The sequence below is a fragment of the Thunnus thynnus genome, chromosome 19 (assembly GCF_963924715.1).
Source record: "Thunnus thynnus chromosome 19, fThuThy2.1, whole genome shotgun sequence".
Lineage (NCBI taxonomy): Eukaryota > Metazoa > Chordata > Actinopteri > Scombriformes > Scombridae > Thunnus > Thunnus thynnus.
The window spans coordinates 5,817,364-5,830,303 of record NC_089535.1 but is presented as its reverse complement, the minus strand read 5'-3'; the positions used below and the strand labels follow the sequence as shown (position 1 = coordinate 5,830,303).

Genomic DNA, 12,940 nt, shown 5'->3' with positions numbered 1-12,940 from the left:
AGGGAGGGAGGGTGGGGGTGGAGAGGTGGTGGAGGTGGGGGCGGGAGAGGGGGGTGGTTGGGGGTGGGGTGGAGGGAGGGGGGGGGGGAGGGGGGGGGGTGGAGGTGACGTCAGTGCAGATGTGCCTCTCTTCCATCAGCTGTGCGCATGTCTATCAGTGCTGGCCTGAAATAACACTCATATAAACTTCAGCTCTTTTTAAGAGGAGATGGGGAAGGTTTAAGTTTCAGATTAAGTAAAAGTTACAGCATTACACTGTAAAAAATACTCCGTTACAAGTTGAAGTTCATACTTTCTACATTTTACTTAAGTAAAAGTACATTATTAACTACAAAACGTACTACTTAAAGTATCAAAAGTACTCAGAATGCAGGGTGCCTCCTGTCAGTGTTGCTTTGTTATATTATTGGATTGTTATTAGTAGTAATTAGTAGTAATGCATTAACATTTAACCAGTACTTAAATGATGTAGTTGGTGAAAGAAGAGTACATTTTAAATACTTTATATACGTCTGTTTGGCGGTTTCTCAATAATATCAATAATAATAATGCATCATATTTTGGAAGCTGATGTTTTGTATCATTGCAAACTGATCTGTATTGTGTTGTGACGTTAATTATGTTGTGTACCTCAATTTTTTGTAAGTTTTAAGTTGCCTTTTTAACATCTGGGCAGTGACAACAGATGAAGATTCGCCTTTTTGGTGAACTTATTTACATTTCTTTTTTATTCCTCTGTTGAGCGACAAGGATTGTTCCTGTCAAATAAATGAATACATGAAAAAAATGTGGAAAATCTTAATCTGCCTGTCAAATGAATGTGAAAAAAGCTGGAAACTGGAATAAAACTGTGTAGTACAATCACAAAGTTTAAAAGAAAAATGCATGAAATGGTCATTGTTGATAAGAAATAATGCAAAAAAGATGTTATTATTATGATCACTGTATTCTGTTCTTCATATGCTACATGTACAGGTGTAATAAGCTTAGGTTATTTAGAGAGACTTAAGTTAATTATTATAAGAAATGATGCATTGAACGTTTTCTTTTATGTACATTAAACATAACACTTTGTATATGTGTAAATAGTGTAAATATGATATGAGACTTATGCTTTATATGTTTTCTAATAGACCAGAATAAACAAATAAGTGAAAATGTAGCTCAGAAAAAATGATATTATCCTCTGAAATGTAGTGGAGGAGAAGTATTAAGTTGCATAAAATGGGGATATTCAAGTAAAGTACAAGCACCTTAAAGTTGTCAGTACTTCATTACATGTATATTACTTGCATATAGTAATATTCTGCAGTATAAGTGCACTTAAGTATACAATAACTCTGATCAGCAACCACAAATATCAACAAGGAACAATATCAGAACAAAAGAACATTAAAGAACATTTCACCAAAGTTAAAACTAACCTTTAACTCAGTTAAACCTGTAATATCCTAAAAGGCAGTGATAATGAAACATATATATTTTCAGGCTCATGAGGATACACTCACATATTGCCAATAAAGTGATCATGTTTGAAAGTTTGATGTCTAAATCGGTGGATATCTTCCATCTGGTAAAAAGTATTTTGGGGGTTATTTAGCCCATGTCTATCTTTAGTCTGTAGGAAATTGAAAATCATGCCTATTCCTGAGTTTCAGTTACAGCTGCTCATTATGTAGGAGTCTATATCATTACAGTCATTACATGCTCTCCTACACAGCCTGAGTAGGTGTCAGAGAGTTTGTGGGAAGCAGCGACACCGTGTGTCTGAAAGCAGCATAGCAAAGACCCGAGAAGCTTGACAAGTGTTTATAAATGTTTTTAAATGTTTTTAAAGAGAGAAATTTTGCACGTATAATCACCAAATTACATTCAACTTGTAGACACGTGTACTCTTTTACTTTTAAAGGTGATTTCAGTTGGGATTACTTTCGGTTTTTAGAATCAGGACAAAGTCTGTAAACCAGTATAATTTTGTTTATAACTGTGATACAATAAACTACACACACAATACAAATGAGTGACTTTACCAGCGGTGGAAGACGTATTCAGACCTTTTACTTCAGTAAAAGTAGAAAAACTGCAGTCTGAAAATACTCCATTATCAACAGATTAAAAATTAAAATTAAAATATTAAAAGTAAAAGTACTCACAATGCAGACTGACTTCTCTGAGATTATTATATTATATTATATTGTTTGTTTTGATCTGAAACAAATACATGTGAGAGCATTTTAATGTAGTTAATCCTTGTGGAGCCAATTTTAGATACTTTGGGTAGATTCATAGTAATAGTGCTGCATCATATTACATAAGTGTATCATATGTTTTTTATTATAAGGATAATAATAGTAATAATGAACTTTATATATTTATACAGCACATTTCACACAAAGTGCATAACAAATTTCAAAACAGAAAAGAGCAGACAATTCAAATAATTATATTAAAATATATTATAAAGTAGAAAGTATCATAAAATGGAAATACTCAAATAAAGTAGAAGTATCTCAAATTTGTACTTAAATACAGTACTTTGGTAAATTTACTTAGTTACTTTCCACCACTGGACTTTACACCTTTGTTATTCTCTTCAGTTAGTGTGAATAAATAAAATTAACTTTATTATAATAATAATATTTATAGTTTGTTTTTAGAGCACTTTTCAAGCAAAAAAAAGCAGTTTAGTTTTTAGTTAGGCAATTAAAAGCAATCACAGGATATAAGCAGCATTAAAAACAGTACATTAGGTAGAAAACATTACATCATTATTGCACAATGTATGAAAAAGAAAAACAAATATATAAAAAAATATACATATGTAAAAAGTTACGAACCAAGCAAGAAAAATCACTGGGTTAAAATTTAACCCAGTTTGGATCAATATAGCACCAATACGACATCAGGTTAACTTTACCCAGCAGCAATCTGTTATTTTGACCCAAGTTTTAGCTGAAAACTGTCACAAATATATTGTTTCCTGCACAAAATGACATGCATGTGACATTCAAAAGATACACAAGTTATTAACAATCAATAACAAACTGTGACATGTACGTTTAAAAAGAATAGAGTTGATTATAAAGCTTTAGTTTGGGTAAATAACCCAATGATAAAATAAAATTTAAAAAAAACACTAATCAATTCAAGTCAAGTCAATTTTATTTGTATAAAACCAGAATCACAAATTTGCCTGAGGTGGGCTTTACAATCTGTACAGCAACACAACATCCTCTGTCCTCAGACCCTCAGTTCAAATAAGGAAAAACTCTGTAAAAAAAACCTTTAACGGGGGAAAAAATGGAAGAAAACTCAAGAGAAGCAACAGAGGAGGAATCCTTCTCCGAGGACGGACAGACGTGCCTTAGATGTTGTGAGTAAAGAATAGAAGACAATTTACAGAAATACAACATGGACAATCAGGATGAGAACATTATAATGGATGTATAATATATATTTATATGATGAATGTGATCAAGAGGAGCGCTGAGCAGCTTCCATGTGACCTCCATCACCATGGAGACCTGGGACGAGGACACAGGAGAGACAGGGAGACAATGTGAAAACTGAGTAGACTCAGTCTGGTCGTCACAGACAGAACAGGCGACGCGGGGAGGCCAGGCTGTGTTCACTTTGTCAAAAAAGAGACGTTAAGACAGAATCTCACTTCCTATAATATGGTGACAAATATAAGCATTTGAGAGAGGTTTTCTTTGAAAAAATAAATAATATATATCCTGAGTTTATACAGAAACTACCCTTATCTATGTGGGGAGAAAAGTCAATGTGCAGTTACAGCTGCAAAACATATTAAATATTGTCTAAGAGAAACAAGCTCTGTAGTAAATGTTTCTGAGTGGTTACATCTGTAAAAAAAAAAAAACAAAAAAAAGCCTTTTATTATATTGTATTTGATATGATTGTTGAGATTTGCATATTATTCTATATGTATTGCTAATAATTTATCAATGTTAATAATTACCTGTACTGCTTTGACAATATAGATTTCTTATCTTTCATGCCAATAAAGCTTATTTGAATTTGAGACATGAAGTGAGGCTGAACAGGATGAGGAACCAGATCCAAGTGTATAATCATTATTTGCTGACCTTTGGTGTGTCTGCTGTTAACACAAGAGGACACTGCACACATAATAAAATCTTTATTGTGTTACTGACATATTCATTGACATGAATAGAACAACTAATTCATCAGATGCAATTGACTTAAATTAAATTGAATAAACTTTATTGTATATATGTATATTTACATCATGTCTGAAAGGGAATAGGGAGATGTTTGTCTAGTCCTATTCAATAATAATAATCTAATCAATCAACTTAAAGACTCACATTGTTCAACTATCCGCCTCAGTGTCCATCATACACAACTAAACCTCTGTGTTCGTCTTCTTCATACATTATCAAACACCATCAAATCAAGACTGTGAAAAAGAAAAGAGCCAACAATGTCATCGTTAGCAAGCGTTTCATTCTCCTTCCTCATTCGTGTCCACCACAAAAAAACCATGGGTTTTTTTGTTTGGTTATCTTCTTAAACTGTGTGATAGTTTTACTTTTGATTTCTTCATCTAGACCATCCACAAAATCTCCCCGCAAATTGAAATACATATACATATTTTTATTTATGTTTTTTTTATTTTTTGCGAACACAAATTAAATTTTCCATGAATTTCAAAGCATGTGACTTTAAAAGCAGCATGTTAGTGTGTTCACAATACCCTGCAACTATGCTTATGGCTCTTTTTATAGTAGAGCATAGTATAGAGTATAGTATAAACAGGGTGTAGATCACGCACATCCAAAAAAAAACTTTTACAGGCGCTGGATCAAAAGATCTGCACATTGTAAAAGCAGCTTCCGGCAATTTTAATCGAGCAATGTTTTGATCTACCAGAGATCTTCGTCAGGCGTTGTCAAATCACCATTACATGACTTTTTTATAGTATGCATTATGATTGTCAGGTGCTTTCGTAGGCGTGGCCCCCATACTTCCACATAGTAATTCAGTTATGATAATAAAATGAACAATGCAGAGTTTACAGTGCTGTATGATACAAGATGCACCTCATTTTACCAGGAACTGCAACACTCCTTGTCAACGTTGTTCACACACATCTTATGTAAAGTTTCTGGCAGATTTTATGGTCAAATATCACACCCAATTTATTTAGAAACTTACTTAACTTACTAGCAATTTGCTTCATTAATAATTAACTGGCTATTAAAAGATTCCCTTCAATTGTGCTCAATTCAATGTAAGCGATCCATATTTTGCACAAAAATGCATTTAAAAGTTGATGTGAAGCTTATATGAGGCTTCAGCAGTCTGAGTTAGTCATATCAAGTGGATATCTGACACATTTACAGTCTTTTTAGCATCAGATTCCCTCTTTGTGTTTCCCTGTTGAGCTGCGGTGGAAGTATAGTAACAAAAAGACTCATTTGGATGCTGAAGCTTCATATTAGCTTCAGATAAACTTTTAAATACATTTGTGCACAGAAGGAGGACTGTGGATTTTGTCACCCGTCACTTACATTGTAAGTGCATTATGAAGGGGTCTTCTAATGGTCAGTATGAACAGGAGGAATGATTACAGCAAGAAAAACATGTTTCAATGTTGATCTGGGCTCCTGACTGTTGTTTTTTTTTTTTTAAACTAAAACACTCTTTCTTTCACATTCAAAAGATGTCATAATAAGAGTTCACGTTTGCCTCTAAAATCACAAAAACAGAATATGTACAACAGATGTAAAGAGAAGTTGAGGTTTATTGTGCAATGTGAGCTTGGCGTTCGTGTGCTTAGTGACCTCTCTGCTGCACAATAAAACTGTTGCACAGTGATAGAGTCTGTTGTGGAGGGAAAAAAATGATATTAGAAGTTTATTGTTGGAGAAATTACTTATCATTGCAATCATACTTTGATGATCGTTAATCCGGTGTATAAGTGTATTCAACTGATCAATTTTGCCGTTAAAAGAACAAAGTTGCACAATATTTGCATGATACACCATGACCAGCAAAGTCATATCTTTAACGGAAAGGGGAACTAAATGCACAAACTGGAAGATGTATAAGGCGAGCCTGACACAATTTACGGAACTGTTAATATTTATCTTTCAGAAACAGGTGTGAGGTCCTTGTGTTGACAATTCTGTTGGGTGGAGGCTGAAAGTATAAAATGTTTGTGTGTGCTTCTCTCTTACTGCAGAGCTCAGGGAGATCGCATTCATAAGCTTCATTGATTTATTAAAGAACACAGTGTCTCTGGTATTTAGTTTCCTTTCTCACCTAACCAGACCTTTGAGCTCCAGACAGCGACAGTTTTAACAGTATACTAGTCATCTGCTTTGATTGGTTATAAAAACTCGCCCTGTCTCCGGTCTCAATCCATTGTCCAGGAGTCTCCTCATCAGTTCCTTCAACTCTCCAACCATCTGGTAAGATTTTGCTCCTAACTGCCGCTTGACTTTGAATCCCAACCAGATAACTTATGTTTGATTGTTTGATGTTCAAAAGAGGTGTAATTTATAGTTATCTCTGCTTGGGGAAGATACAGAAGTAATGTAAATACTCTTCATGTGTTTGGCTCAAAAAAAAGTGATAAGAACAAACAGGAAAACCCTTTTTTTATCCCACAGAAGAGAAGGGTTTTTATCCTGATCATGGCTGTGACCAACCAACCAGGCAGATTTGAACCCTCTGATTTCCAGACCAGTCTGTTTGATTTCTGCGGCGACTTTGGAACCTGTAAGCTCTCCTCTTTCCTGGGAAATATGCTTTTTCTACATCAAAATGCAGCCAAAGTTAAGAAGCATTTCCTTTCCCTCTATCTCAGGCTGCTACGGTTTGTGCTGCTACCCCTGCATGACCTGCTCCATTGCCAGTGACATGGGCGAGTGCTGCCTGTGTGGTATGGGAATGACCATCCGCAGCGTCTACAGGACCAGATACAACATCGAAGTAAGTTTTCAGTGGATATCTGCAGCTGGCTGACTGTAGGATTTCATTTTGACATTATAAAAAACAGCAACAGTATTGTCAGGTATCTCCGAGAACGATAGTACAGCCTTTAGTTGTGGTTATTACACCTGCACAGGCAGCGGTGGAAGAAGTACTCAGATCCAGGGCTGTAACTAGCAATTAACTAGCAACTAGCAAAAATGCAGGTCAAAGTGCTTTACATTGCAATTACATGCAACAAGTGTTTCACATGAAAAAAGACAAAAAATTAACATAAAAACATGTAAATGTACATGAGATGGAAAATAAAATCCTTTTGATAATGTTAATAAACATAAGATAAAATAAAGTAAAAATTTGATACATAAGTGTACTTTAGTGGTGGTAATTTGAGACTTAAAAAGCAATCTGTACACAATCTGTAAATTGGCATCGAGGTCTCTGAAGCCATAAGCATAACAAGACCTCCCTTTTCCCAATGGACGCAGACTCTCCACCGATCTTGATTAACCAGAATAAGCCTCATGCAGTTTACCCCAGAACGTCTTATCTGTGGATTTAACCTCACTGTGGGTCTTATCTGTGTCGGGCGCAACCCGAAGCTGCCCCGGGAAAAAAAACAAAACGAACACTCTTAGTGGCGCTGTGGGGGTTAAAAACACACATCACAGTCTTTTTTCTCAAACCTTTTTTCTCAGCACTCATGTAACATAAGATGGAAAATACAATGAAAATAGAAAACATACTTTAATTGTGGTAAATTGGGACTTAATAAGCAAAAACTCAGAAAGTATTTCGCCATCGGTGCCTAGGTCTCTGAAGCCATAAGCATAATTTTAATCAATTTTCCCAACAGACACAGACTCAACATCAGTCTTTATAAACCTTTTGTCTTACCTCAGAACATCTTCCCGATGGTTTAACTTCACTGTGGCTCTTATCTGACAACCCAAAGCTGCCCCGGAATTTCTCAATTAATCAATTAGTTGTTTGGTCTATAAAATGGTAGAAAATTGTGAATAATGTTGATCACTCTTTGTGCTCGTATGTGAAATGTTTAGTCCACAACCCAAAGATATTCAGTTTACTGCCATTAGAGGACTAAAGAAACTAGAAAATATTCACATTTGAGAGGCTGGAATCAGAGCAGGGCATTTATTTCTTAAAAAATTATTAAAATAGTTGCCAATTAATGTAATAGTTGACATCTAATCAATTAATCGACTTATTGCTCTATTCAGATCCTTTACTTTAGTAAAAGTGCAAGTACAAGAGTGTAAAATACCCTGTTACAAGTAAACATCCTGCATACATTCTAAACTTAAATGTTCACAATTTTTCAAGTGTGTCTCAAAACGACAGTCAGGAGCCCAACTGAACATTGAAACATGTTTTTCTTGTTGTAATCATTCCTCCTGTTCATACTGACCATTAGAAGATCCCTTCATAATACACTTACAATGTAAGTGATGGGGAACAACGTCCACAGTCCTCCTTCTGTGCTAAAAATGTATTTAAAAGTTTATCTGAAGCTAATATGAAGCTTCAGCGTCCAAATGAGTCAAATCAAGTAGATATCTTTCAACGTTATAGTCTTTTTAGTGCCAAAGTCCCTCTTTTTGTTACTATACTTCCACCGCAGCAGGAAAACGCTGTCTGAGGAAACACAAAGAGGGAATTTGATGCTAAAAAGACTGTAAATGTGTCAGATATCCACTTGATATGACTAACTTGAGTTCAGTTGAGTAAATATACTTAGCTTTCCACCACTGGCAGGAGTTATGAGCAGCTCAGTCATTAAAAAAAAATGTAGTTCTGTCTAGCAGCGTCTAGCTTTTTCTAGTTTCCTACATCAGTGATAATCTGATGGCCAGTCATATTAATCTCATGGCCCCTCCTTTAAAGTCCAGACACCACTGGTTTAATGTTTAACAATGTGTTGTATTTTAAAAGCTTGTTATATTATTATATTATATTGTATTATATGACTGTGTCAACTCTTCATCTGAAAAGCTGTCAAATAAATGTAGTGGAGTAGAAAGTACAATGTTTTTGTGTTTCCAGGGGTCTCTCTTGAAGGACTTTATAGCGACCATGTGCTGTCCAGTCTGTGCCACCTGCCAACTGAGGAGAGATATCGACCGCAGGAAGGAACAAGGCATTTACTGAGTGGTGAGCATCTTATAACAGCTCTACAGCACACCCGAGACTTCTTATCTTTACATTTATAGAGCTGATTAAAGGATGGGACATCATATGTTTGCTTTTTAGGTGCAGTAAGGATACCAAGGAAGCCTGCTGGACTGCTGCACTTCTGAAACCTTTTTAGATGCTACTCATTCTTTCTGTTTAATTATTTATGAAATGATATACAGCATAATAAAGCCGTTAATGTTGTACGACTGTTGTAAATCGACTATCCTTGTGATATTTCCAGTCTTCTGAAAGAAATTATTTGTTCCAGCTAGTTGAACATTAGTCATCAGGGGCACTCCTTATGGGTGGAGAACAGTGACATGATTTACTACAAGTGTCCTAAATCACATTTTTATCTGTGTTGTCTTGAACAGTTGACGTAATGTGGAGAAGATTAGTGTTGACTTCAATTTTGAAACACTGTCAGGTTTTTTTCCCAAGCCTTTCTGTAACCAGAACTTGACCTCAGACATGAACACAATGTGTGCAGATTCTTCAGCAGATCTTAGAACCACTGAAACAGGTTTGCAGTGTATTAAAGTAATTTATATTGATTGCAGCTGTCTTGTCATTTAAAATCTGTTCTTAAAAGAAGACCACAACCAATCACCGTCACAGTGGAGACATTTGATTAAATGGACTGATGATTTTCTGAATACTGAATGTATGTGGTGTTTACAAAGGTGTTTTTAATAAAAGGTCTTTTAATAAAAACCTTTTAATTTGCAGAAGTTGTCCCTTGTTTTTTTCCTCTACTTGTTTGTAGATCAGTTTCACTTTTGGATGTTTCACTATTACTTAACTCCAGCATGGCCGACTGCTGGTTTATTAAAGGAACATTATCGTTGTAAGTTGTTGTTTGTTTTTTGCTGTCAGTCATCATTTTCCTTATGGTGTGGACCGTGACACAGGCGGTCGCCTAGGATGCCAAATGAGTGGGACGTTTTGTTTTTGTTTTCTTTTTTTAAACCATATCTGTCTGTCTGTCATATTTAGGTCTGACAGTTCGTTTGGGGGGTGTTAGTGGTGATGATAATGGTACTGCCTATTTAACTTCAGTCTGTTTAATGATTGGCTGGCTTACATCATCACATCACTTTTAGATTTCCTTTGTATATTATTATATTTTATGGTGTTTTACTTATTTAATTTTTATTGTCATAGCAATTTTAATTGTGCTTTTATTTAATGTCATCATTTTAGTATTTTTTTATATCCACTTCCATATATTTTGCACTTTTATCAGTTTTATATTAAAGGTTTGTTCTTTTGCTGGTATTCTATCTGCTTCACACGAGCTTGTCTCTTTTATTTGCATCTTATTTGTTTATATATGAACTTATTTCATTTAATTTGCTCTTGTACTTTCATTTTTTATTTGTATGGACTCAGTGCTGCTTGACATTGACAGTGTGGGTATATGTGATGTGCTGTTGTGTGTAGCTTTGTATTTTGTATTTTGTATGGTGTGTTCTGTGTGTTTTGTTTTGTTTTGGTTTGTTGTTTTTTTTTTTTTTGCTTTGTACTGTTTGTTGTTGTGCTGTTGTATGTTTTGATTGTGGGGGACTACGGATGCAAATTAGCTTCGAGCTAACTCCGGTACAGTGTATCTTTAATGTTTAAAACTGCACACTGTCCCAGTCAATACATCAAATCAATAATATATGTGCTCTAATGTTCCTATTTCTTCTATGTCACACAGAGGGTGGCTTACATGGTTTTCTGATTTTCTTTAATTCTGTAAATCATTTTTAATCTGGAAAGAGCTGAAATAACTTGCAAAACATTGCTGCAAATACAACACACTTGTTCAGCATCCCCTGTAGAACTTTGCAGACTTTGGTGACCATGGAATATTACATTTAAGAGATATGGCAGTTAATAAGTAGTATGTTGGAGTTTTACTCATGACCACAGGGTGGGGCTATTGGTGCCATGATTCAGTATGTTGTACAGATTCTCATGGAGAACTTTTGTACCAAGTTTCATTTTATTAAAGTCAACAGAATTGCAGAAATATCATGTTATAAGTACTTTACTGTGGGTAGGATTATATCAAATGTTACATACTGGTGCAGTGTGGCTTTTTGTACAACATTCCCAAATTTTGTTGCAAATTGAAAGATTCTGGCCGGTTTAGGGCATCATCCACACCTTCAAAAGTTTGGCAACCAATTACAAACAGTAAGCGATACCCAGAAATGAACTCATAAGTCTTTATATTTTTGTGAAAAGTATTTTTTAACAGACACTAAAAAGTCCAAAGTCATTACTTAATACTGTGGTATGTGAATGCTGGTGAATATAGTATCTTGTGATGAAGGGCGTGGTGCTACAATATACATTTTGAACTCAATATTATTTGCATATCGAGGTGAAGAAAATGTAGAAATACACAGCATTCATTTTGATTTGGCATGTTGCGAAGACCCCCCCCCCCCCTTCAGCTTCTTGACCACTTTTTAGCATTTTTCAAAATTATGCAGTGGGCGGAGTTAAGCTCAGACCTGGGTTCAGTTCCCTCATTTGCATATCAGCAGTTCCGTCCTGTGATGTGTCAAGAATGTTGATGATGTCACACACATCTACATTCCGTATGTTCTTAACTTGAGGAACAATTGCACATTCTCACTCATTTGGTACCTGATCGCTCAGCTGTCCAAACCCTCTGAACCGACGTATTCGTTCATTGCGTTCGACAAACCTGTTTACTGATTGTTTACTTTACTGATTGTTTTTTTTTCTCTCTGTGGAAAACTGACATCTCTTAAAAATGGACGCCAACACCATCTTTAAACGAGTCCAACAAATGAGACCATCCTCTTTCTCTGAAGAAGAGCGATGCCGCTACCGAGCAGAAGTAAGTCACTGTCAAATGTAAAGGTGCACTGTTCAATTTAATGTTACATTTGAGTATAATATGGTGTTTCTGTGAGCTGATTGTTTGCTGAATCTGTCTTGCAGAAAATGATGCTCAGACAATTCGTGCTCCTGAAGCAGCAGGATCAAGTCCCCGATTATCTAACTGTTCAACAGATGAAGACCTGGCTGCTGACAGGAAGGAGCTTTGTGGAGGAGTAAGTTAAACTGACCATTTATTTGACTCATATACTGATAGAAAACTGACAAATTATATTACAGCTTTTTTACAAACATGTAACAGTTGTAGAAAATAACACAATATTTTCTTATTTTTACAGGTTTCAGGAAATGATGATAATGAATGATGATGGCAGACTCGAGACAAAACATCTCCTCATGGCTGAACTGGTAAATATAGTGAATCTTCAGACTGTAGTTTGATATGTAAACCTGTATGTAACACTAGTCTACTATAAACCTTTATTATCTTATTGCTGAGACTAACTGAGTGTTGTTGACAGGCCTGGACTACAGCGAGGAAATTCTGTCTCAGTCAAATGGAGCAGGAGATCCAGGAGGAGCTGGACGAGGAGAAGCGGCTTTCACAGCTGCTGAACAGGAAGGTCACACTGGAGGGCCTTCAGATGTTTGTTACAGTCTTCCGACCAAAAGCAGAGAAGGCTGTGCGAACATATCTACCATCACTGTTCAGCAAGCTGCTGAAATATTTTGGTGGATCTCACATTCCTCCCGTCTCTTCAGGGGATGAGAAGCCACAAGAGCTGTTAGACCTCCAGAAGAGCACTGCACCAGTCATCCAGGAGGTGATAAACACCACTCTTAAGTTCCTCCTGGAGGAACCAGAGTCTGCAGACCAAATAGAAGCAGCCAGCGTTGA

At 35.8% G+C, this 12,940-nt stretch overlaps 1 protein-coding gene across 1 annotated transcript; it reads left to right on the top strand.

Moving 5' to 3' along the window:
* Positions 1-6,221: 6,221 nt before the first annotated feature.
* On the top strand, positions 6,222-10,031 carry LOC137170553 (placenta-specific gene 8 protein-like). Its single transcript, XM_067573998.1, has 5 exons — positions 6,222-6,461; positions 6,663-6,771; positions 6,860-6,984; positions 9,049-9,156; positions 9,256-10,031. Exons 2-4 carry the CDS (start codon positions 6,687-6,689, stop codon positions 9,151-9,153), a joined length of 315 nt encoding a protein of 104 aa, XP_067430099.1. The 5' UTR covers positions 6,222-6,461; positions 6,663-6,686; the 3' UTR covers positions 9,154-9,156; positions 9,256-10,031.
* Positions 10,032-12,940: the final 2,909 nt, after the last annotated feature.